The following is a 25,297-nucleotide window of genomic DNA, read 5'->3' on the forward strand; positions in this document are numbered from 1 at the left end:
ACCTGTGGAGAGAGGGCAGGACAAGGGAATGTCGTGGGAGACTGCTGGCCACTGCCCTCAAGCCCCTGGCTCCTGATCCAGAGGTCACCTCACCGACCTTTGGAGAACCTCCCCGGCATCACTAGGACAGGCCTGTCCCCAGAAGTGTGCAGGGGCAAGTGGCCCAACCCACGCTGCTTTGGCCACCGGCTCCAACTGATCAGGGATAGGTGGGAGCTTGTCCTTCTCTGAAAGGTCAGAGGGGCCAATGGAGACAGCAGATATATAGAGCTCCTGCATGGGCTGTGCAAGAGAAAGAAAAGCTTCCTGCTCAGCCACGTCTACAGCAGCACAGCTGTGCAAAGCTGGGGCATGACTGACCACCAGGGAAAGAAAAAGTCAGAGAGATCAGGTGCTGGGAGTACATGCCAGGAGCAGGCAGCAGAGTGATCCTGTGGCACCTAGCTTTAATTGGGCAGATCCCAAAAAAGGACAGAAGGAACCACAGACAGAGCTGTGCAGACCACAGAGACAGCACAAGGACAAACAGCTCATCGTCCAAACACCACACACAAAGCAACACATGTTACAGGCAAAGAGGCCTTCAGGCTGCAGATCTGTGCCCTGTCAGCACTGGCGAGGCTAAGGGACACACAAGGCCCTGAGGGCAGCACAAAGGAATGATCTGCTCAGTATCCAACTACAGGTGAAGAAGGCAAAGAGGTGCCACGCTTGACAAGGAATGGGATACAGACTAACACATAAACACCTCCAGTCAAACCATCTACAGCAGCAGCACAGCCTAAGCAGCATGGGCTGCACCCCAGGAAGAAATGAGATGGTACAGAGACCGGCACTGGGAAGATACTGACCTCCAAAAACTCATCTGAAACAGAGAAGATGGAAGCACATACACAGTGCATCGCACACAGGGAGAGTGTCCTCAGCTTACAGCACAAGAAAAGGGACATTCGTTAAAACTACAACGGTAGAATACAAATTAATGCAAAACTGGCAAAGGAAAACATTTTTTTTTCAGTGATGTCATCAAGGAGCAAAAAACTGCATAGTCAGAGGATAGCTTGGACATCTCTCTGGTAACGAGTTGTATTTATGACAAAGAAAATTAAGAGAATTTAAACCCATCTTTCAGAACAAGCTATTTTCCAGCTATGAAAGCTTTGGAGTAAGTATTATAGTCCGTGTCCTGGCTATCTGCTGAGGGCTTTCCTACTGTCTCATCTGAAGTGCCTAGCATGGGACACTGTTCTAAAACACAAAAGATTGCCTAAGGATAACACCAGTAAGGCCACTTCATCATCCCTTCTATCTTTGAAGATCTCCAGAAGGTCTACAGTCTGCTTACCCTGCCTACCTGAAGAGCTTACCCAAACCAAAAATCCCAGGACCATCTGTAAGGCAAGTTTTTGAGGAGCTAATCTGACCACTGATGAAGGATGTTCCTTTGGTCCACCTTCCTAATTATCAGGAACAAAGCAAAACGTAATGGAAGAAACCCCTGAAACACACCCCATTGGACTCGTCACTAATTTCATCCGCAGTAAGACCTCAACAGCTCAAGAGAAATAGGCTGCCAAGACAGACATCTAAACAGCAAATGCAGCATCCAGGAACAAGGAACAAGGCAGAAAAGAATTAAAACACCCAATCCACTCTGTCGATCTTAAGCCGTAATCTTCAACTTCAAAACCTGTTTTCCAAGAAAAATAGAGCAAAAGGGTTCCAAGAGATAGCAGAAAAAATGAGAAAGGTCTGGAAATCATCTGTAAGCAGAGACTGAGCTGCCTTTTAGTAGGAGACGTGATAGAGAAAAGGTTAATACATAGCTTTTTTTTTTTTTTTCCCCATTTAATTCAAGAAGAGGGTATAATTCCATGAAAACAAACAGCAGTACATTTGAAACTGAAGGCAGGGAACATTTTATTCCAGTGGGAAGAGCTGGCAGGGGAACCTCACTTTGCAGGGCTATGGCATCACCACTGTTAAAGAAAGGATTGGACATTTTTAAGGAACAGAACATTCACAACTACAGACTGCCTGCAAAAATGCGTTGTAAGCACTATAACTTAGGGAGTAAAAAGATAATGGGGCTTTGGACAGCAGCTCCTGTAGAGTCAGAATCCCTAAAACCTAGCAAAATGGTAAAGCTAATTTAACAAAAGAAATGCTAATGCTCAGCTCCACCTCTGTGCCACTAACATGCCTTGTGGGGCCTTTGAAGTAAACTAAAAACTATCAGCAATGGTGTGAAGCAATGTGCTTTGTTTCAGGTCAAGCTCAGGTATGTCCGGAGCAAGGCAGAGGCTCCAGGGGCACTTTATGCTCCGGGACGGAGGAAACCCACATCCTGGAGAACTGCTGGGTCCAACACACTCTGCTGGCACCAGCTTTGCAGGATGTTACACTGAGTTTAAAACTACAGCCTTACTGCCTAAACGAAGTTAAAAGGGAGGGAAAATCCAGCACTTACTCTTTCTTTACCCATCAAAGCAGCGCATTCAGAATTATGCTGAAGCCATCACTCTAATGAGGCTGAACAACTAAAAGCCAGACAGTTGTAGTAGCAGTAAGAGAGCCCTGGGGACTAGCTGTGAAATTTCAGAGGGACTGGGAGATACTCAGGGGTTTCCATCAATGCCCCACTCACCACCCTGTGAAAACAGGATGCAATGTGTGGGCACCACAAGACAGCAGGACTTGGGGCCCAGCTGTCAGAAAGCTCTGATGCTTTGGGGATCAGAGAGAGGTGAGGATGAAACATGTGTTCTCCAATTCTAACCCTACCAGCTCCCCTGTTTCTGAAGAATGGAGAGCCCTCAGTCTGAAAGCACTGGTGCTCCCCTTCGGTACACCGGTGGCTGGCCATGGCCACTAGAGGCCACTTGCCCCTTAGTCTGTGCCACCTCTGGAGGAAGGCGAGACGGACACCTACTGGGATCCTGCCTGGCGTTTCTATCACCCTCAACAGATGGAGTTCAGAGAAGAGCAAAAAAAAAAATTGCTAGTGGGCCAGAGGGATTGATTTATAAGGAAAGGTTAGGAGCTAATTTTGTCTAGCACAATATGGGATGACTAAGATGGGGAGGGGACAAACCAGCAGTCTGGAAAGATCTCAAGAGTGTGAAACACAATTAAAGATTTTTTTTTTTTTTGTGAGGCAGCCCTTCATAAAGAGATTTACGAATGGGTTAAAATTTAAACTAGAAACTTAAAAGGAGTATCAGGGAGAATTCTGCTAACAAGCACCATGCTGAAGTGCCCAGCCTGCTGGCATCCCTGCCTGGGTTGCCATAAGAAGAGCACAAGACAAAATAGGAAACTAAAAAAACAAACACCACTAAAGAAAAGCAAATGACTGATACCTTCATCCTACTGTATCTCCTGGTTATGGGGAGTACGTGATTCAGCATTCCCGCTAGAAGTAATTTTCAGTAATAGAAGCGTCATGCCAGCAGGCCAGATTCGAAGGGAGGCCAGAAAAATCCACAGCCTGCCAACCTGTGAGCACTCACACATCCCCACTCTCTCCACAAGCACACCAGTAAACAGAACTGGCTCACATAAATCGCTATACCTTGTCCTGACCATCACACTGACCACCTAGGCTTAACAGATTCTGCAGGAAAGTGAGCAGGCATGTCCCTGCAATGCTGGCAGCTATGGCATCTCCCACATGTTGCTCACAGGGACTCCAGCAGGGCTCCCCCACACCCCCAAAGGCTGTTTCACAGTGCCAGAGCTTCCCTGTTTTGCTGAGAAAAACACGATCTGGCACATCTTTGAGGGCCGAGGCGAGCAGTTCACACTGTCCCTTTGCAATAAAGATGAGTCAGTAACACTACAGGCAGGCTGCCCCAGGCTCCGTGGGCAAGGGGCTGCATGGAGATAGCCATCAGGTCCCACATCCATCTCCACAGCTCTTCCTTAATCCCTTGGCCATCGGCTGAGAATAATTTAGCTGTGGAGTGTCTAGACTACGAGTGGATGTTAAGATAGGGATAAAGCCACAGGGGCAAAGCTGGTTTGAGGATAGGAGAGGAGAAGGGACTCTGGCTGATAGACACAGACAGGAAGAGCTCACAAAGGAGAAGGATTAGAGGCCTGGAAAATTTTCCTGGGAAGAAATACTTATGTACCTATCCATGGAGAGAAAGGAGCAGGAGGGGTGCTGCTGCGTACATCAAAGCATTTGGATGCTACTGTGACACTCACAGCCTCAAAGCCAAAAGAAACAGGAGTGGGCTGTGCAGCCCCTACCTCTCCTCTGTCATGGCCAAGGAACAGACACACATACCAGAATGAAAAGACGACACAAGACAGCAAACACACAAAGTTTTCCGGCGTGAGGGTTTTAACCTGTGGATCTCTCTGCCACATGGCTATGTTGAAATTTGTAATATTACACAAGCACTTTAGAAGGCTTAAATATTTCCGTGAATCCTATGCTCCACTGAACTACCCTGGATGAACCATCACAGCCATTCACTCCTGAAGCACCGCCAGTTCCATGACTCTCCCTCACAACCGGCCCTTCACAGGGTACCAGACGGGACGAAGCCTGCACGGTCCACAGACACATAAATGAACACACGGAACAAAATTCACTCTAGAACGAAGTGCCAGCACCAGACAGCAACAATAAGCCACCCCTCCACTGGACGTACGGACAGCTCTGACAGACACACGTACAGCCGGAGAAGGAGAGGGACACAGACAGGCACTGAGGTCACTGCACCACGTCCGCGCCGTGCCTTGCAAACCCGTACGGTGCGGAGCGCGGGACTGCTCCACGCCGTGCCGCATCCAGCCCCGAGCACCGCGCTGCGTGCCGTGCCGTGCCCCGTGCCATGCACCGCCCCGCACCGTGCCATGCCATGCACCATGCCCCGCACCGGCAGCCACCCGCATCGCGCCACGCACCGTGCAGCACCGGAGCGCCCCGCGCCCCGCAGACTGGGCCGGGGCAGGGCAGCCAGGCGGAGCTGCTGCAGCCGGGGCAGCGCAGGGACAACCCACCCCCCCTCCGGCCCGTACCTCGCACCGCCGGAGCAGGAGAGCCGCCCGCCGCCGCCGCCGCGCCGCGCCCCGGCCCCGCCGCCGCGCTCCGCCCGACACGTGCCTCGCCGCGCTGGCGGCGGGCGGCGCTGCTCCCCGGCCTCCCGCCGGCCCGGCCCGCTCCGCGCCGCCCGCCGCCGCTGCCGGGCCGCCGCCGCTTACCGGGGGGGCTGCGGGGCGGCGGCGCGGGGCGGCGGCGGGGCGGGGGCCGGGGGGCGCGGGCCCCGCCGCGCGGGAGGGGGACGCTGGGGCGGGCTCCATGGCAACCGGATGTGAGCGGCGGCCGCCTCGCTGGTGCGGCGGAAGGGCGCGTCTCGGTGGTAACGCGGAAGGGCGGCGGAGCGGCGGCGGGACCGGCCGGGCCGGGCCGTGCCGAGCCGGGGTCGCCGCGGCCTCCCCGCTGCAGATGGCGGCGGCGGAGACGCTGGTGCACGGCCTGGCGCGGCTGCTGCAGGACGCCGGTGAGTGGCGGCCGCCGCGGGCCTGGCCGGGCCGGGTCGCGTCAGTGTCCCCGGTGTGTGGACACTCACGGCCCGGCCCGTCGTTCCCCTTTCCTGCAGGGGACCTCGTCCTGGACGGCTCCAGCACGCTGACGCTGCTCACCTCCACCCTGCAGCACCTCACGCAGGTCTTCGAGCAGCACCTGGGCTCCCGCAACCAGAACCGGGGCTTCGTGGCGCTGCCCTCGCACCCCGCCGAGACAGCCGCCATCCTCCAGGCGCAGTTCCTCTTCGACGTCCTGCAGAAGACTCACTCTCTGAAGGTCTGTACGCACCGGGGCCGGGCGTGCTGCAGGGCCGGCCGGTGCAGGTGGCAGACACAGCTTCAGAGCAGCCTCCTCCAGTGCCCATTGCCCCCGTCTGACGGGCAGGCTCCGTGGGTCAGATGGGTCTCACAGGGCTCTTGCGTGGAGTCGTGGTTCAGCACGATAGTCTATAGCTGCTTATCTAGGATCAGCCATGCAACTCAGAGGAAAGTTTCTCGGAGTTAAAAACAGGGGCAGCAGGAGTTAGTTATGTTCTGACCTTGGTACGGTATTATCATTGTTAGGAAAATGATTATTTCCTGAAATGCTTGAGCAGTTCAGGCAGTGCCTGGCACCTGAGCACAGCTGAGTGCTCCCGGAGTGATGACTGATTCACCCAAGGCAGCAGAGCCGGGGAACTTGAGCAGAGGGGTCAGATGTTGTACACACTCTGGGGCTGCTGCTTATTTCAGCAGCCTGGGCAGTGGTTCTGGTTGATTGGTTTCACAGCATGAGATATTTGTAGTAATGTATCCTCATTAATTTTAACAATAAAGGCTGTAGTAAAGAGGCTGTAATAAAGATAAAACTACAGACCAAGGAACTCTTCAGAGAGCTTTTTGAAAGGTGGCATGTGCTACGAGGCTGCAAATGATCCTACTGGGGTCTGGGGCACTGCTTAGAGGATACTAGAGGTGAAAGCGGCCTGAAAGGGGCCTGAAAGGGGCCTGTTTTAGGTTCCACAGGGAGGCTCAGAAGGTACTGTGGCTGAGCACTAAAATCTCTGATGGCTTTAAAGACGTGTTTTCCCTGTGAGAGTGGAGTGGTATCAGAATGTTGTTGGGAGGACTTTGTAACAGTGTAGTGAGTGGGGAGATTGGGGTGGGGCCCAGTGTCTGTGGAGAAACATGGGTCTCTCGGCAGGAGGATGCAGGGAGTGACCCTGCAATCAGGAGGGTATTGTGGTGAGTGCTCCTGTGCTCTCTGCAGCAAGCTTGTAAAGAAGGGGAAGCTGCCCATTGATGTTTGGTAACTGGTTTACTTGGACAAACTAATAACTTATATCAGCCTGGCTTTTTAAGGTTTTTAAGACAGTGGAGGGCGAGGTGATGATCAAGACACACAGCAAGAATGGCATCTGAAATAAACTTTGCTAAAACTGACCATTACAGCTTGCCAGTGCAAGCTTCCCTTCCAAATGCTCTTGTTCAACGTGCAGCATTAGTGCTGGCAGGCAGTGGGCAAGTGATTCATTCCTGCCAGGGCTGTAGCTGTGGAAGCAGTAGTGGTGATGAGGTCTTGGGATGTTTGTTCTGCACCTGATGAGTCACTTCTGTGTGAATGTATATATATCTGGCAGAAATGATCTCTCTGGTCTGCAGTGGAAGTGGTAACTGCTTCATTACTCACTTTCAGTAGCAGCCAGAAATACTGTTTGTGCACTGTCCGTAGAAAGAATAAGAAGGTGGTTTTAATAAGCTGCTTTATGGTACATGAACACAGCCTAACTGCCCTGTGGTGAAAGGACCTGTGGCTGTACTACAGAATACACAGAGGAGGTTTGCAGGCACCTCAGTCTAACACTAACAGTGCCTTGGAGACCAACTCTGTTCTCCATCTGCTTGTGATTTGCCTTATTTGGCCTCTTGTAGTGAAATGCACATGCACACTTCCCACCAGTGTGCTACTTCCACTCAGTTGCTTGATAAACATACCTCCAGCAGTTAGTTTTGTCTTTAGCAGATTTGCTAGTTGTGGCTGATGAGGAATCCAGCTGTCAGACCTCCCAGTGGTGCTGAAAGTGGTCATGTGGGCCATGTGGGCAGGGGAGATGAAGAAGAGCTCCGTGGGCTGGCAGACCACACTTGCTAACATGCTATTCTCTTTGCGCTCTATTGTACTATGGAGCTGGGGAGACGCCACTACCAGCACTGGGAGAGAGTTTATAAGGGATCACCCGAGCTGGAGGGAGAACCTTTTCAAGGTGCTGCAGTTGGTGCATCAGGAAAGTGGTAATGAAGCACAAATCAAGCTTGACATGAGATTTTTTTTTCTCATTTCTCTAGCTCGTTCATGTTCCAAACTGTGTTTTGCAATCTGCTGTGAAGATCTTCCCTTTCAAGTCCCTCCGGCATCTGGAAGTAAGTATAGGTGGCAAGAGTGGCTTTGAGTCTTGCTGTTTGGGTTTTCTCAACTAGTTTTGTGGTTGCAGAATGCCTCTGCTCCTAAAAACCGGGTAGGCTTTTGTGGCTTCCCTAGAAGGCTAAGACTAAACTCCTGCAACACTTGCTTGGGGTGAAACTTGGATCTGCTCCTCCACTGTAATATTTTGATGTATGTTGTTCTTACTTTCTCATCACTGCTGCAGTTAAGGTCTGTCCCTCTACACTGCCTCCGGGGACTGCGATTTGTCTATTCTCAGCTGGAATCTCTAACCTGTTGCAAATGTATCAGTACACTGGAGGTGAGTTGTCTCTACACAGCTCACGGGGTAAATTGCAAGAGAAAGGCTGTCTTGACCCTACAGCTCTTCACACAAAGAAGATGTAGGAGTGTTAGCCCTTTTATTCATCCATGTTGTGTATGGCTTCATCTCCCTTCCCCATTCTGGGGTCCTACTCCTGTCTCAAGCAGTGTTGAAGGATTCCCTGCTTGCATGCAGGTGTGCTCTGTAGTCTTCTTTTACGCTTCTTGAGAATTTCTGGCTCTAGACAACAGTCGTGTCAGCTAGGCCTGACAACTCTGTGTCTGTGTATCTGGCTGTTTCCTCATTCAAGGCCTGCAGCTGGTCAAGATTTATTTCATTGCACCTCAGCAGCCTTAAATTAGAGCTTATTGTCAGAGGAGATGCTGTGCCCCAGTGTCTTACCTGCACTGCTGCCCAGCACATTTCTGAGACATGAAGGCAAGCTCCAGCCATGGAGAGCTGAGTAGCATGGGCTGTGCTGGCCATGGGCCTCTGGGCTTCTCTCTGGGCCACAGAAGCAGATGCCTGCTGGGGAACAGGGGCTGATGGTGGGGAGTGCTTTGAGAGCTTTTTTTGTCTGTCAGAACACAAGTGTGTATCTTGCTTTTGTTTGAGGGAGGTCTGAAAGTGACTTTGTTAGCATGAATCTTTGTGCTCAGTGTTCTGAGCCTAAGAAATCCAACAGATTAGGTTAACTATTGCCACTTCAGCATGGGGAACAAAAGCATCTGCTTTCTAAATATCTGGCCATGGGATTCCCACCACCTCCAAATACTTGAATTAGGGACATAAAAGTCACTGCCTCTCTTAAGCAAGGCAAGGTCTGTAAAGCACCTTTATGTCAACCGCCTTCTAGACTAACTGTTCTGCTGTGTTCATCTGCTTTTACTGTAACAGCTAGTATTCACCAAGGAATGGCTGCTCTCTTCTTCCTAGGAAATAATTTCGGCATGTGGTGGAGATCTGAGCTGTGCTCTCCCATGGTTGGAACTGCAGACTGTGAACTTCAGCTATAACTCAATCACTGCCTTGGATGACTCACTGGTGAGTGGGGCATCCTTCCTGCTTGGCTGAGGAGAAGAGAGGAGATGATCACAGCCAAAAGCCAGGCCCTCTGTTACTGATGCTGCTAGGTCTGGTTGGGAGGAAGTGGGCAGTGCTAATTTTGCTGGTCTCTCCCAGCAGGAGAGGCTTTTCATGCTGTAACAGAGACAGTTGTAGGATCTGATCTAGTATCTTTTTGTCCCTCAGCAATTATTGAATGCTCTGAGGGTCTTGGATTTGAGTCACAACAAGATCCAGGATTGTGAGCACTATTTAACCGTGAGTATTTTGGGCTGACCACCAGTTTCCTCCTATGCAGAGAATACTGCTAAAATTCTGTAATCATTGACATCATGTTCCTACTAGATGAGATATAATAGAAAAAATCACAAAGGGTGGTGTGGCTTAGAGCTAGTGCTTGCAGCCTGAAAACCGTTGTCCTGTATGTGCAGTCCAAGTGGCACTGAGGCAGAGAAGGCAGTATTCCTCACTTGCTCTAAGACAGAGAGTTAGCTGTAGTTATCACTTGGCAGTCCAGCCTGGCTGAGTGGTAAATGCACTGATACAGACAGGGTACTCTGTGTGTGCAGCCCCTCACAGAGTGGGCACTCCATTGTGGCCAAGACTTTGCTGTAACCTGTGCAGCAGGTGATAATTATGTAGCCAGGCATGGGGCTGTAGAAACTTACTGTTCAATTTGTTCAAACTGCCAGTAGCATTTACTTCCTGCTCTCAGAAACCAGTCAGTTGCTCTAGAAAAAGGGTAGTCCATCACAATGGCACATGTTTCTGGGGAAGGACAGTGAAATCCATGCTCTGCTGGGCTAGATCTGCTTCTTTGAAGCAAAGCTATGAAACAGCTTTTCATGGAGTTGGTGGGGCTCACAAGGTGTCAGTCACCATCATCTTTACAAAGGTAAGGAAGAGTTTCTTTTGATAGTTCACTCCTTTTACTGAGGCAGGATGCCCAGTCTTTTCCTATGCTCCATTGAAGTTGGCGAGGAAAGAGAAAGGTGCTCCTGGCAAATTCTGTAAAGCAGTTAGATGATGCTGAATGCCCCTAAACAAACTACTCCCAATGTGAACATTGAACTCTTTCTACAGAAACAGTCTTAAGAAACTCACTTTGTTGGTTGACCTTGTTAGGATCAAAAAAATAGTAGAAGCTAGTGCCCTGTCTTGAGTTCAGGGCCAGGCTTTGAGCTAAGGTCCCAGTTGATCCAATGCTGCTCTTCTCTCTGAACAGACCCTTACAGAACTAGAGTACCTCAATCTGGCATATAACTTCCTGTCCAAGGTGCCAAACCTTGGCATCTTCAGCCGATCCAAGCTGGTGACTCTGATCCTGCGCAGCAATGAGCTCGACAGCATTAATGGTGAGCCCACAAGGGAGGAGCATTTCTGAGTTTGAAGCCTTCCTGTTGTCCTTGAGAACGAACAGAACTTGGAATCTTGGGCACAACTATTTTTACTAGGGTTCAGTTTTGGGGGAGGTTCCTAAGTTATGTCTTCTAGCATGCTGATGGCTTCTTGCTTTGTTCACAGGGGTGGAACAGCTTGTGAATCTGCAGCACCTGGATGTGGCCTATAACCTGCTGCTGGAACATGCGCAGTTGGCACCATTGTCCACTCTGCACTATTTAAAAAAAGTAAGCACAAAGCCTGATGGGTTGATAGATAGGGATTTCATGGACAGGGTGTGCAAGATGGAGACTTTGTGGTAACAAGAGGGTTTTGAAAGCTAAGTTCAACTCCTGAGCATTTAATTTTATTGCAGGAAACTAATGGGGGAGCCTTAGACAGACACCTGTGTTTCAGCCTTCATTTTTAGTGACCCTTGCTCAAGCTCACCTTTCTTCATATATTCATCCCCATTTCCTTGCTCATCCTTTCTGATTTTAACACTCAAGTCAAGTTCAGTTAAGTCAAATTTAGTGAAGATCCTCCCATAATCCTGTTGTGGATTTGTGTGTTCAGAGAAGTCTGAAGGAGGAGCACAGCAGTCACTATAGTACTTGTGAAAGAAGATCATAGAATCAGAGAGTGGTTTCAGTTGGTAGGGACCTTAAAGATCTAGTTGCCACCTTAATTCTGTAATTGAGTTGGTAGGGACCTTGAAGATCAAACCCCCTGCCATGGGCAGGGACACACCTGTCACTAGACCAGGTTGCTCAAAGCTGCATCCAGTCTGGCCTTGAACACCTCCAGGGATGGGGCATCTACTGCTTCTCTGGGCCTGCAAAGGACTGTTCTTTCAACACTTCTCAGAGTCAGTACTGAAAAAGCTCATAATGATTTAGGGCATGAGTAGGAGATACTTAATCTCCTTCTCTATTTGCTAAACTAATTTCAGGAAGCATTCTAAAAGCCTATTCCTGTCCTGACTTGATAACTGCAAGGAATTTCTTGAAGCAGAGAGAGAGACTGGAGCCTGCAGGCAGGATATATTGGGGTATAGAATATTTCTTCTAGTAACAACTTGTCTGTTTCCTTCACCCAGCTGCATTTGGAGGGAAACCCGATATGGTTCCATCAAAACCACCGATCTGCAGCCCTTGTCCATGTGTCTCCCAGGGCAGCCTTCTCCAATGTGAGTATTAGCTACATGTCTTCTGCCCCTGCTGTTGAAGGCACAGGGTGTTCTAACACTCAGGGGCAAATGAGGGAAAAGAAACTTGCAGGTTTATTCCAGTAGTGTAACAGCGGTGATTGCTTTGTGGTTGCTGGTTTTTTTTTGTTTTTTTGGTTTTTTTCCCTGTGGCAGAGTAGTTTAACCTTAAATTTTTATGTGGTGTGCTGGCCAGGACAGAGTTGAATACTATTCTCAGGTTTGCAGCACCTCAGATCTTAATATGTCTTCACTGTCTACTTCTTCAGTTTTGCTCTCTGATGGAACTTTACTCTGTTCCTGCTAGATAGGACCAATGTAGCTAGACTGCACAAAGAAGGAACTCACAGTCTTGGTGCACCTTACCTAAGTATGTACTACTTCAGCAGCCATGGTCACCTCTTTGTCCCCATCACTGCTCTCATCTAGGTGTCATCACTCTCCCTTGCACTCCAGTGCTTAGGTCAGTTCTTGGTAATCTGATTTCGGACAAAGAAGCCAGCAAAACCAGTGTTCTGGCAATTTAGCAAAATGAACTTACTTCCTAAGGGTCAAAGGTGTTCCAAAGCTGGTCTGCCCTTCTCATTAATGGCAAATGGCTGGATTAATTGTCTTCAAACTGCATCTTGGAAAAAGCTTTCACTGAGCTCAAGTTACTGGAAGTTACATGGATTCAGGCTAGAAGTAGGATACAGGCTTTGAGGTGAAAGTGAGTACCTTTCAAAACAATTTGAGTTGTTATAGAATAATCTATTGTACCTCTCCCACAAACTGTCTTGGATACGTTTCTGGAAGTCATAAAGTCGGTAAACAGGAAAACCCCAGCGGTCCCTTCTGGCCTTGTATGCTATTAGGTCAGGTAGCTACAACTAAAGGAGTGGTGGATAGGCAGGAACAGGGTTGTTTCTTTGCAGTTTTTTGCCAGGGATCCCAACCGTAGGGTGGCCTGAAGGGGAATAGGAGTCAGCAGAAGTTGTCCTGAGTATGTGCCAGCCAAATGGAATCTGACTGCAAATGGGTCTCTAATTACAGTTCTTCTTGAATGGGGAGCCACTCTCTTCCTCAGACCTAATGGTAAGTATAACTGTTAAAAACTGATCTTACTGGCTTTGGAACTGGGAACTCTGACAGGATTGGCATGTGTCCTATTAAATCTTTATGGGCTACCTTGACTTTGACACAGATCATTTTGTCTCAGTTCATGCTGATTCCTAATAATTGTTGGAACTGGCCAGTGTAATTTATTTTGGCTTATGTAGCCTTGCAGAACTTGGAGCCTTGCCTGTTTCCCCTTCAGATACTGTATGGTACTTGACACTTGAACTACATGTCAGCAAAACAGTTATCAGTTTCCCATCTGCTATTTTTAAGAAAGGCAGAGATTGAGTTAAATCAGTGGTTGTGATAAACAATCCAATCAACCAGGCAGGATCTGTTGTCAGTGTTTTGACTGAGATGGTGAAAGTCTGGGGTGAGGAGCAGGAAAGTTGTCAGCCTGAGTTGTGGCTTGGTTACCTTGTCTGCCCATGGCACTCAGCTGTCAATACTCTCTTCTTACTTTAGCACCTTCCAAGACTTGTGCAAAGTGTGTCCCAGTCCATCCACACTTCTACCTCAGAGAAAACTGCACTGGACCGCAGTGCTCTGGAGAGCTCCTGTGCTGCAGACTTCAGCGACAGTCAGTCGCCAGCAGAGAATGTGGCCGTCAGGCTCTCTCGGAAGAAAAGCAAGGTCTGGGACTGGCAGAGCTTCTTAGCCATGTAGCTGGCATGTTGGGTGAAGGGGATGCCTCAATGTGAAAGCCTTGTGCAGTGACATGTGGTCTGGTACTGACCACTGGCTGGGTTTAATACCAATCTTGATATACCCTGACAAGTGTTTTATGGTGTGTCTCTACAATGTAACAGCTATAAACCCTTCAGCTTGGCAGAGTCTCTCATCAGGTGCTGTTTCCATTGTTCTAGTTCCTCACAACTACTTTTATCCTGGTTTTTTCCAGGGAAAAATCAAAGTGCGCAGAGCAAGTATTTCAGAGCCGAGTGACACAGAACACGAGCCCCAGGCATTACCCCTCTCTGCTGGTGAGGCTTGTCATCTTCCTTAATAACATAGCAGCTAAAGTGTCCACAGTAAGAGGAGTGCTCTGGCCTGGTGACTACTTTCATACTTTCCAAGTTTCCTCTCTGCAGGTCTGATCCTAGAGCATCAGAAGGAGATGAAGCGCTTGGCCAGCTTCAGGGATCGCTTTGGTGCTGACTGGCTGCAGTACAAGAGACACCTGGAGGAGCATGACCAAGTACCCATTGTGTCCTGCAGTCGTTCTGCAGATGAGATCTCAGGCAGACCTGCTGCAATGGACTTGCAGAGTGAGAGCTCTGACCCGGAGCAGGAAAAGCCCCAAGTATCCCAGGAAAGATCCTCTCCTCCTTTGGATGACACTGCAAAGGAGGAAGAGCCTGAAGTACAGCTGGTTGAGCCTGTGGAAGGAGAACAGAGAGGAGAAGAGGAGGCAGATGAGCTAATGGTTGGAGAGGAAGAAGAGGAGATGGCAGAAGGTAAACAGGTCCTTTCACTGCTATATTTGAGGGCTTGGGTGACAACAGAATAGATGACTTAAATGGGATTTATCTGTGAAGCTGTATCATGATGCCCAGTATTGTGGGAATTGTAAGGACCTGAAGGCCTGCTGCATGTATTGACCTGCACTGTGTCTTGTTTGGCAGTGGACCTATGCCAGCCAGTGCTGGTGAGCCAAATAGAAGGTGAAGGGGACCCAGAGCCAGACTGGATCTTCCTGCGAGTCACAGCTAAGCATGTGATTGAGGTGGAACTGAAGGCTGCCAGAGTCCTCCACAAGCTGGAGTTGAAATGCCTGCAGAATCTGGAGACCTCTGAGCTGACCTGGAAGAGGATGGTGAGTTACACTTCTCTGTGAGCCTTTGTCATCTTACTCTCATATGTGCCAGCATTCTGGATTTGGGTTCCTGTGGAGAATCTTGCAGATCTTTTTCTAGCTCCTGCAAAGCTTGCTTGATTGAGCATCTCTTCCAGCCAATGCATTTGTCTCTAATGGCATCTGTATTGCTTAGACTACCTGCAGTAATGCAGCAGAAGTCAGCATCAAATCTATTCCAAAACTGGAATTAAAAGACAATGGCTGGACTTGTTCCAGTGTGGAGGAGTGAGAGACTTCTCAAGAGGAACTTAAATGAGGTGGAGACCCCCTTGCCATCCATTCCTTGCTGGGATATCACCCTGGCCTTGGAGGACTGTGGACTGCATTGTTTCTAGAGCACCATGGAGCCCAGTGTGATGTTTAAAAAGCTCCTGGCAGCTTTAAGAGCCATCAGCTTAAGAGCCTTAAGAGCCATCTGCTCTAGGTGCATGCTTTAGCATTACCAGCCCTATTTGGCTTTTGTGGTTGTTCAGAAAGGGAGTTTGGAAATCTCTTTTTCCTTGTGGTAGGATTTTAACATTCAGTCTGTATACAGACATGTTCACAGGTTTCTCTAATACTGTTTTCTGTAAAAACTCCAACTAATTTTTAAACACTGTCCTTGTGCCTTTCTGAACGTTTGTGGCTTGATATTCTTCTGAAATACCTTCATGAAAAGTTGTTTTGTTTGAAATGCTTTGTTTTAGGCCTTGAAAGTTACTGTTGTAAGTTTCAAGCGCTCGTGCAATTTTTCAAGCACTCAACGCAAGTGTTGTCAGCACTCATTAGCTTTATATTTGTTTATTTATTTCTGCCCAAATGCTGTCAACTGTGGAGGGCTGCTTAGGGCAGCCAAAATTAAGTGCTTGTATGGCCACGTTTCAGCTGTTTGCAAACAAATGTAGTCTGTGAAAGCTTCTCCCTCATGCTTGAACAGGTGTTTTCTGTCTCCTGCAGGACCTGGAGCGAGTTTTTCCTGTCCTCACATTGCACTTCAGCTACATTCGCAAGGACCGGCAGAAGCGCAAATATGTCGTGCTTGACGACTGCCCGGAGCAGTGTCTGCAGGTGGGGGAGGCCTGGGGAGGGGGCAGTGTTACTGCAAGACACTGAATTCTTCCAGCCAGCATAGGGCTGCTGTTCTCAGAGCACAGGAGCACCTGCAGCCCATGTCTGGCTTGTCGGGATTTCTTCTTCTGCACAGATGATCTGTGGAAGTCCCTGTGAGCATGGCCATGGGCAGTGGAGCTCCTGTGGCATAAAAGGTGCTCTCAAGAAGAGAGTCTTGCAGTTTTTTTCCTATTGGGGTGAAAAGTTTATAGTCAAGCTAGTGATCATTACTTGTTGTGCATGTGCAATGTCATGTTTTGTGGGTGCTGAGTGATGTGCTGGCCTGTGCTCAGCCCTCTGGACAGTGAGTGTCAGTGCTGTGTCCACACAGCTGCTGTAGGGACTCTGGTCTCTAATCAAAAATTTTTTCTCAATATACTATTTAAGTACATTTGGGCAAGTTGTTAGAGGAAAGACACAAATAGATGGGACCATTGAGATCAGAGTTCCGGAGAGAGCCTGTCAGTATGTAGCTGTCAGGCACAGACCTGCAAAAACAGGTTGTCTTGGTCTTCTGCAGTGAAGTTCCATGCCCTTGGCAAGTTTTGCACAGCTGGGAAATGTTCCTGCACCCCTTATGCTCTGAAATGCTGTAGTGAGGCATGTGAAAAGACTTGCTGGTGTCAGAAGCGTGATTTTATTAGGACAATCATAGCTGCCTGATAGCATCTTTTTCCCTGTGCTGCTACTTTTAGTGTATCCTTGAAGTGTTGACCCCAGCTGTTGAGGAGAATCGGCGAAATCAGGACCAAGAAAAGGGATACGTGAAGCTCCAGTGCCTGAAATGCAAGCAGGAGTTTTCACAATCCCTGGCCCCCTGGCATCAAGGTTCCTATCCTTCAGAGGTTGGAGACACCAAAATCCTGGAGACCCTAGTTGCCTCAGATCAAGGTAGGCTGTAGTGCCTAGGAGAAGCATGTTTGCTAATGCTCAGGCAGACTTCCAGAGTGGCAGCTGGGGTGCAGAGCATGGAATGTATAGGAGAAGGTGATGCATGGGCTGTACTGGAGTTAAAACCTGTTGTGGGATGAGCTCTCACTTGGCCTGCTTGGACTGGGAGGAGCCTGCCTTGTTTGCTAGCAGGAATAAGCCACTGGTTTAAGATTAAGCAAGCAGCACTCCTGTTCTGGGTGGCCTGGGGGAACATAGGGGTGCTGCAAGCTGAAGTCTGGGAGAGGACCTAAAGGTCATGTGGTCAGTTCTGCCACAGAGACTTTATTTGTTCTAAAAGACTTTTGCTAACGGAAGCTTCCAAGGAATCTGCATCAGTATTTCAGGTAAAACTGGCTGTTAGACATCAGAAAAACAACCAGAACCCTAACCAAAGTTTCCCTGTCTGTGATCTTAAGCCCACTCTTGCTGACACTCTAGGGGAGCAATTTATTCCTTTCTTTGTACTTGAGGGCCATTGTTCTCCCCCGGCAACTTTTCCTGGCTTCTGTCCTCTAGACTAAATAAGCTTAACTCTCTAGATAATTTACTTGTCAGTCATATCTCATACATTCAGTTTCTTGCTGTTCTTTGTACTCTTTCCCATTTGTCCACATTTTTCTTTGGGTGTCTAAAACTAGATGTGGTGTTTTGGCTGAGATGTGGCTCATGCTGAAAAGGCATCTTCTGATTGCTGTTTTTCGAAGCTCAGTTTATATTCAAAGTGGGGAGTGCCTTAGCTCAGAAGATGGTGTTTGACAAAGCATCCTGGAAGTACTGCAGTGAACACAGAAGTGCTGTCCTGGCTGCAGCACTTTTCTCCACCCCAGGACACTTTCTTCTCTCTGCCAGAGTAGTGGGAGTCCCATGATCCAGCTGGGAGTCTGTCCTGGTGTGGGTGAAAGGAGCAACAGGAATCAGGGTCAGAAGGGATGAGGGCAGCTGGGGAAGGGTCACAGCACACTGGGGATGGAGGTGGCTAAGGAAGATTGGATTGACTGGTCATGAGCTTGGGCTTCAGAGGTGATGTTAGCACTTGCAAATGTGAAGTGCAGGAGTCATGAGCCAAAGCCTTGATGTAGTTTCAGTTGCAACCACAGCACACATGGGGCACCCTAAATCTGAGCAGAGCTATTTCATGTGGCACTGATCCAGAATTTCCTGTTGATTTGTGAGGGGAGGTATGTAGGATATGATTCTGGACAAAGTTGCTCAACAAGCTGCTCAAGTCAGACTGTAACTATTTTCTACCTTGAAAAGAGAGGGTTTGTGGTTTGCAGAAGACACAGGGGGAAGTAAAATCTTGCTGTTCTGGCTTTTCTTTATACCTGACAAAATCTTTCACAGGTCCTGCAGCAGCTGGTGAGCCCATAACCTGTCCCAGTTGTTCCAGTGACCACGTGGTCATTCTGCCTTCAGAGGAGTGCTCCAGCACGCCTCTGCCGCCCGGTGCCGACAGCACGAGTGAGGACCTGTCAGACTCTGTGCTGGAGGGAGGCAGCCAGCTGGAGGGTCCAGAGGAAGCATCTGTCCTGGCCAGCAAGAGCGGGAAGTTCTACATCGGCGGGGAGGACAGCACGGAGATGGACACCAGCAACAGCACCAGGACTCCAGAGCTGGGCATCGAGCCCGAGGGCACTCTTCATCCCACCTCCCATGGATCAGATGGCAGCTGTGGGAAGGAGCAGGGTGTGAAGAGCCAGTACTTGTCCCTCAGCCACACGGACACCAACGGGGGCAGCCTGATGGGAAGCTACCATTACAGTGTTTCTCGGGGACCCACTCCTTCCCCGCTCTCTTTGAACTCTGAGTCCGAGGAAACGTGGAATCTCAGTCCCTGTGAGTAGGAGGAAACTGTGCCGGGTTTAGCGGTGTTGACAGCTTGTTGTTGGTTTTATCACTGGTGCTTGCAGGGTACACTACCCCCTGTTTAATGGGGAAGGGGGACATCAAGTACAAGCAGCCATAAACATATGGTTCTTATGAGCAGAGTTTTTCATCTCCTTCTCTGTTAAATCCTCATGCCTGAAGGTAGGAGAAGTGAGTCAGTTCCTAATACCTGTTATTGCTTAGGCTCTGAGCAATAGGGTCTTTTTCTGGAAGCTGCATTGCTCAGTTATGGACACGCTGGGTTCCTGTGGCATCCATGAGTTGCCAGCTGGAGCATTACCTTTGGAGAATAGTATGCACAATTTCTCTCTGTTTATTCTTTGGCTTAAATGCAGTGTGAGGCTGGTGTGCTAGTAGGAGGCTCTGGTTTGTGGATCTACAGTTGCTTGTGCTTTCCTCACTTTTTTTTGTGAGCTTCAGATGACAAAGCCTGTCCAAGAGATTGCATGCTGGCTGTGTGAGGGCTGTCATGCAAGACAGGAGGTCGATAAATGATTTTTCTGAAGAACCATGGATTTCTGATGTAGCAGGCTGCCTTTGCTTGGGCATCAGCTTGCAATTTACAGAATAACAAGTTGGAAAGGAGCTGTGGAGGTTATCTGGTCTATCCCAGAAAGTGACTCTACTGCAGCTGAGTCTAGTTCTGATCTGCAAACCTGTTGATTTCTTGATCTGTAGAGGTCCTTCAAGACTGCTGTGCCTCAGAAGAGGACTTGGTGTAGAACCATGGTTTTAAGATTGCTATGTTCAGTCTTGTACAGTTGAAGTATGAGAAATAAAGCAGTCTCTCTTTTGGGGTCAAATTGCAAGGTCCCAGTCTAAAACCAAGCCTGGGGAAAGTTCCTGCTGAGGAGCGGTTGATTAGTGTAGTGTCTGTGGTAGAGAACAGGCTCTGCTGGGAAGTGTTAACTCTTGGGCAGTATTGTGGCTGTTGTATAAATTATTTGGTTATACAATTTCGTGACAAACCTAATTATATTCTTTAGCAGTTTTATTGGTGCCTTCCTCAGGCCCCTTTAACCTTGCCACGATCCAAGTCAGAGTTAAAAAGTTGACCTGAGCTGACACCAGCTGAAATGAGAAATATCTTTCTGGCTTTGTGATAAAGAATTGCCCTCCTGCCAAATCCAGCAGCAAAGCTTCTGTGACTAAACAGCCAAGCACAGTTTGAGGCTGGCTTAGACCAAAGCTTTGTATATCTGAAAAAAAAAGCAAGTGTTGGAGCAATAAAGTCCCCTTGTATCTTCACATGGAGACCTGTGGCATGTAAAGGCCTGTGTTTGGCCTGTTGTCTTGACAAGAGACTTGATGGAAGCAGATGTGCAGACAAGGTGACACTGCTGCCCTGGTGCCCATCTGCATGCTTGGGCAGCCTCTGGTCAGTGGACAGAGTGTCATTCCTGCCCTTTGCTCTCCTCAGCTGTAAACAGCGTCCTGAACGTGAGGGACTTCCGGTCAGTGGATCATCGCCTGAAGCTGTACCTGGACATGGAGGTTTTTGAGGAGAATGCTGAGGAGTTCCAGTGTTTCCTCAAGGTGAGCTCCCACAGCACCACCCCTACAACTCTTCGGCTGTCCCTCTTGCCACCCTGCAAGTTCTGCACTGAGGTGGCATCCCAGAGACTGTGGGATGTGAAGGGAGCTGAAGTGTCTTTGAGTCAGTCCTTTCTGTGGGTGAGCTGTCAAGGGGCAGGCCAAGGCTGTGACCCACCCTCTGTGTGCTCTAGGTGGTCATGGTGAAGTTTGGCCGGCAAGGAGAGTTCCTCTCAATCCTGGTTGCTTCTGATCTCAAGATTTATGTGCTAGAAGTCACTGGAGCTATCAGGTGAGGACCCTGCAGCAAGTCTGTGAGTGCTGGGTAGTGCCAGCCTGTGCTAGCCTTGCTGCCCTTACCCTGGAGGTGTGGTGACATGCATAGGCTCTTCTGGCAAACCCCCTGCTGCAGTCTGACATGAGAGAGGAGATGGGGCAGCCTGCTGCAGCTGAGGGCTGTGCTCTGTGATTAGGGGACAACCTGCAGACTGGCTGAAGAAGACTGACTCTCACTACCTGTCTGATATTTCTCATCTGGAAGTGGGACTCTGCCACCAGAGCTTGCGAATGGAGTTTGAGAACCCAAAAGCCTCCTACAATCTGCTGATCCGGAACCAAAGCTGCTGTGACCAATTCCTGCAGACCCTGACAGGTAAGAGTAGAGCTCTAGGGGGGGTGGGAAATAGGATTTGAAAGATTTGTTCTTGGGGAACTATCAGGACAGCTATTGTTGGATATATATTGGAAATTGTGTGGAAAAACACCATCCTTTCCTTGGTCTTACTGGACCGTCACTAAGAGTTCCTTGTAGAGGGAGCGAGAGTGAGCAGTTGCTCTCTGCCCAGCACTCCGTGCCATGGCTTTACTGGCCACTGTGGCACGTGTTCCTCCAGCTGGCTGGGGAGCAGCCTGTTCAGGTACTGTAAAGCCTCAGCCTAAATCACTGAGGCCGTGTACTTGTGTGTGTGGACATAGGAACTCGGAAAAAAAGCTGGGGGAGAATCCCACTGGCATCATAACTTGCAGCACCTTTCTGAACAGTAGAGAAGTGTCCTGAACTGTTACGTACTGCCCTTGGGTTTGCAATAAAAGACACCTACCTGCCTTCTCCCCTCTTTAGATCTCATGCAAGAACTGCCTGCTAAGTACAGGAGTAAGGTGAAGGAAATCCCCACTGTGGAAATGAATCCCCAACACTGGCTATGGTAAGAGCCTGTGAGAGGCTGGGATTTCAGATAGAAAGGGATATCTGCTTGTCCAGCAGGCCCTGGAAAGCATGGTGCTGGAAATAGGGTAGCACAGAAGGAGGCACTACTGGAGTGGCAGCCAGGCCTGTGTTACAGGTTTAGGGCAGCTGTCTCAAGTGTCTGCTGCACAGAGGGTGAACAGGCAAAGGGGTGTCATGGGCTGAGCCAGGCAGGGCAACTTCAACTCTTCTGGAGGAGCCTGAGCAGAATATAATGGAGGGAGAAAAAATAGGAGGCATAGGGCAGCCTTCTTACTCAAGAAGCATTTGGCTCCTGGCTGGCAAGGTGGTAGTCAGAGGACCAGGAGAGGGAGGACTTCGCATTATGTGGAAGAGATGGGTCCTTCTTGTCCCCAGGAGGACTGGGAACAGTAGCTGGTTCCCAGCAAACCTAGACTGGAAACAGAGTGCTTCCTTATCAGCCCACTGTTGTATCTCCTCCAGGCCTCTGCTGGACTCCAAGACCACAGATTCTGCAGCTGCAGATGAAACTTGTTTCTTCTACCTGCTGGCCTACCTAATCCAAGGTACAGGAGATCTCAGTAGTGAGGTGTTCCACACATTGTGCTGTCTGCTTACATGCTTGTGATTTTAGTGTACAGTCTGTGGGAAAAGAGCTGCACCCTTCATCCAGCAGTGGAATGGGATGGGGGCATGGGTGAGGGCTCTTTTCTAGTGTTGGGTTGTGTAGAATAGCAGCATACTTCTGTACATCCAGTGAATCTCCCAGTCCCAGACTCTAGGGAGCAGTTGGTCTTGCACACCAGTTTTGGTGACAACTCGAGAAGCTAGAGATTATCTGAGGGCTGGATCATTGCCATGATCTGAGGGAAAGATGAGGGGTCGTAAAAACAGCTGGTTTGTGTGAGTTGCTGAAAGACTCCTTCCTTTGGGAAAACAGAAGTAGGTGTCCAGAAGCTGAGATGATAGGACAGGAGCAGCCTGCTGGAGCCCATCAAGTTCTGTTCCAGGCCTTGCTGAGGGACAAATGTGTTAAACTTGGGATTTGAGTCTTCAGTGAACAACTCCAGTGTCGTCTTAGCTTGGGACACTGAAAAAAGCAACCTAGCTCTTAATCACATTCTGACCAATTTGTTACAGCTTTTGCACCCCCGGTCATCATTGGCCATTGGGGAGGTATGAGAGAGCGAGGATCAGAAGGAATCTGTGGGAAGTACATTCATTGGTCTGCTCAAGCTGAACAAATAGTGTGTGGGAGGGAGGATTTAGAGTGCGTTTTTCTTACTCTACAGTTTTCTCCTCTTTTAGAGTATGGTGTCCCAAACTGGACACAGTTCCAGCTGAGATGTCATTACCAAGTAGACAGGATTAATTAAACATCCCATTTCTGATAGTCCTACTAATTCCCAAGAGTGAGATGTGATGAGAGAAGCAACATACTGCTGCATCAGCTTGTGATCCCCTGTGACCTCAGCCAGTTTTGCTAATGGTTCCCTATTACTGTGCATCTAACTTATTCCCAAGTTGTAATGCTTTTAATTTGCATCCACTGAAATAGCTGGATTATATTTATGTTCCCTAAAGTTTATCAAAACTATTTTCCTTCCTGCCATACTTATGACACATCCCAACTTGGTATTAAACTTTGTGTGTGCTCTCTGTTCCACCCGTCAGATATTTGCAGCCAGATGAATTCAGGCCAAAAAAGGCAGGCTTTGAGCTGCAGCTGCCCAATTTTAACTAAGGGGTAGTAAAATGTTGTTTAAGAGGTCAAAGGACTCAAGTGACTTTTCCTGCCTTACTTTGAGGGCATGGGCTGGACAAGGCTTGCTGAGCAGTGGTCTTCCATATGCATGCTCCTGCAACAAGCTTGGATAAGCTGGTCAAGCCCAGCCATGTTTCACTACCCTGGTCCCCTCTTCAGTCAGGAAGGTGGATAAGGTTGTTCACCCAAATTACTGCTGCTATAAAGGATTTCCCTAGGGGAGGAATGGAGAGCAATGCTGGTTCTGTGGTGACTCAGGCTCTCAGCAAAGCCTTTCTTATTCCCTCATGTCCTTTTAGGGGCATCTGTTTTCCCTGTGACCCTGCTGAGTACCAGAAGCATGCTATTTCTGCTGGAGGAGAATCACCAGTGGCAGGTGCAGCCCTCCTTGGATGAAGACCATGAGGCAGAAATGCCTCCTAGGAGCAACATCCAGTTGAAGGAGAAGCAGCCAATCACCAGTATCAGCAATGTCATAACCTATCGCCTCTGTCCTTGTGACATCAAGCTGATGCTTTATGATGAGGTAACCAGGAGGTGGTCATGGGGTCAAGATGCTGAGGGCTGATTGTGCTCAGATCCTGTTCCTGCAAGAGTGTCTCTTGGGGCTGTCATCCTAACCTAGGGCCTTATACTACAGAGCCAGGGGAGCACAGCAGAAAGTCATGCAAGGGACACTCCACTGCTGGCAGCAGAGAGGGAGGAGGAGGGCACAGAGGAATTAGGAGGAGCTGGCCAGCTGTGCTGGGGGATAGTGGCTCAGGGCTGATCAGTGCCTGTCAGGCCAGTCTGCCCATTCGCCTCCCTCCTTTTCCTCCCTGCCAGGTACTGAAGGTGGAGACCACTTGGCACATCCGCACAGAGTGCCCTGAGCTCCTGGCAGGGCTGGTGGAGTGGATCCGCAGGCCGTGGGAGGAGATGTTCTCAATCGAGCTGCGGAAGGCTGTGTATGAGGCACTGGAGTGAGCCTGGTGCCCGGAGCAGGCGGGACTTGGAGTCAAGAGTGCTGCTGTGCCAGCAATGGTGCACAAGTGTCTCCCACTCCCATCTTACCTTGCTGTCCTGTGGCCTCTGCTTTCCACTCTACTCTTGCCCCTGGCCCTTTCTGGTGAGTAAGAGGGGAGCACATGATGGTTCAGACTGCACAGTCATTCACTTACACTGGATGGGCATGGAAGGAGAAGGTGGATAGTATTCCTTGTAATAGTGCATAAAGCTACCCAAGGGCAGTCAGGTGCTCTGGTCTTTCTGGCAGATGGCATTTGCTGCCTTCTTACCTGTCTCAGGACAGCTATCATTAAATGCTGATGATTTTTTTTTCCTCTCCCTCCTTCTTGTCCATGGTTTCCCTAAAGCTGCCTGCTTCAAACAGGAGCCTAATTGCACAAGGGGATGAAGCATGTTGTACACAACCCCACAGAGAGCTCTTACCTGTCTGCCTCGTGGGGCATGGCTCAGTCTGCTGCTGTAGTCTTTCACTGTCACTGGGGAGGAAGGAGCCTCGAGGTTCTCGGCACAGAAATGTATTGCTCATTGCTTAGGGGTCAGGACCTTGATGGGCACCAGGAGGCATAAGTGAGGCTTAGGCCTTTTCTGAGCAGTCCAAAAGCAAGAGTCTATTTTAACATGAGTTTTACTATTTTCTATTGTAATAAAAGCTTATATTTATTGAATTGTCATGTTTTCCTTGTTTCATTCTTTTGTAGTGCTGTCATGTCTTTCTAAGGTCTTCCATACTAGCTTTGCTGCTGCCTCAAGGGTTCCCTAGCATCTCACTGGGTTCAGGCCATTCTCCCCTTCCTGTTCAGAGCAGGTGCCAATGGGCTGCTACGCTAATCTTCTCCACCTGCCTGGCTTCCAAACAGCAGCAAAGGAACAAGGTTTAAACAGGATTAGACTGACACCAGGTACTGGTTGTGGTGTTGTCCTTTGACAATTGCCCTCAGGTGGGCATCCTGTGGCCTTCCAGCCCCAGCATGTTGCTTACTGGCTGCACAGGCCCTCAGAG

At 49.2% G+C, this 25,297-nt stretch overlaps 1 protein-coding gene across 3 annotated transcripts; it reads left to right on the forward strand.

Annotated features, from left to right (window-relative positions):
• The first annotated feature begins 5,335 nt into the window (after window positions 1-5,335).
• STK11IP (serine/threonine kinase 11 interacting protein) lies at window positions 5,336-24,962 on the forward strand. Of its 3 annotated transcripts, XM_082284933.1 has the most exons (24): window positions 5,336-5,516; window positions 5,616-5,818; window positions 7,867-7,941; window positions 8,169-8,264; window positions 9,204-9,311; window positions 9,519-9,590; window positions 10,558-10,687; window positions 10,857-10,960; window positions 11,812-11,901; window positions 12,952-12,993; window positions 13,483-13,650; window positions 13,919-14,000; window positions 14,109-14,474; window positions 14,643-14,833; window positions 15,812-15,922; window positions 16,660-16,855; window positions 18,242-18,733; window positions 20,205-20,320; window positions 20,512-20,609; window positions 20,791-20,969; window positions 21,438-21,522; window positions 22,008-22,090; window positions 23,589-23,815; window positions 24,115-24,962. In XM_082284933.1, the coding sequence occupies exons 1-24, from the start codon at window positions 5,462-5,464 to the stop codon at window positions 24,253-24,255; spliced, it is 3,510 nt and encodes a 1,169-aa protein (XP_082141059.1). In that variant the 5' UTR covers window positions 5,336-5,461; the 3' UTR covers window positions 24,256-24,962. The 3 variants fall into 3 exon arrangements, 2 of the variants coding, with proteins under 2 accessions (XP_082141059.1, XP_082141060.1); XM_082284934.1 differs by lacking the exon at window positions 12,952-12,993; XR_014226567.1 differs by lacking the exons at window positions 22,008-22,090; window positions 23,589-23,815; window positions 24,115-24,962 and having other exon boundaries at window positions 20,859-20,969.
• Window positions 24,963-25,297: the final 335 nt, after the last annotated feature.

This window comes from Coloeus monedula (assembly GCF_965178545.1).
Source record: "Coloeus monedula genome assembly, chromosome: 7".
NCBI classification, from domain to species: domain Eukaryota; kingdom Metazoa; phylum Chordata; class Aves; order Passeriformes; family Corvidae; genus Coloeus; species Coloeus monedula.

What these genes read in the sequence shown, in the direction of transcription:
- STK11IP (XM_082284933.1), top strand. Translation starts at nt 5,462, where the DNA reads ATGGCGGCGGCGGAGACGCTGGTGCACGGCCTGGCGCGGCTGCTGCAG. An exon ending in TCTCTCGGAAGAAAAGCAAG is followed by an intron (nt 13,651 to 13,918) that starts GTCTGGGACTGG and finishes GGTTTTTTCCAG; the next exon opens with GGAAAAATCAAAGTGCGCAG. An exon ending in AGCTGACCTGGAAGAGGATG is followed by an intron (nt 14,834 to 15,811) that starts GTGAGTTACACT and finishes TGTCTCCTGCAG; the next exon opens with GACCTGGAGCGAGTTTTTCC.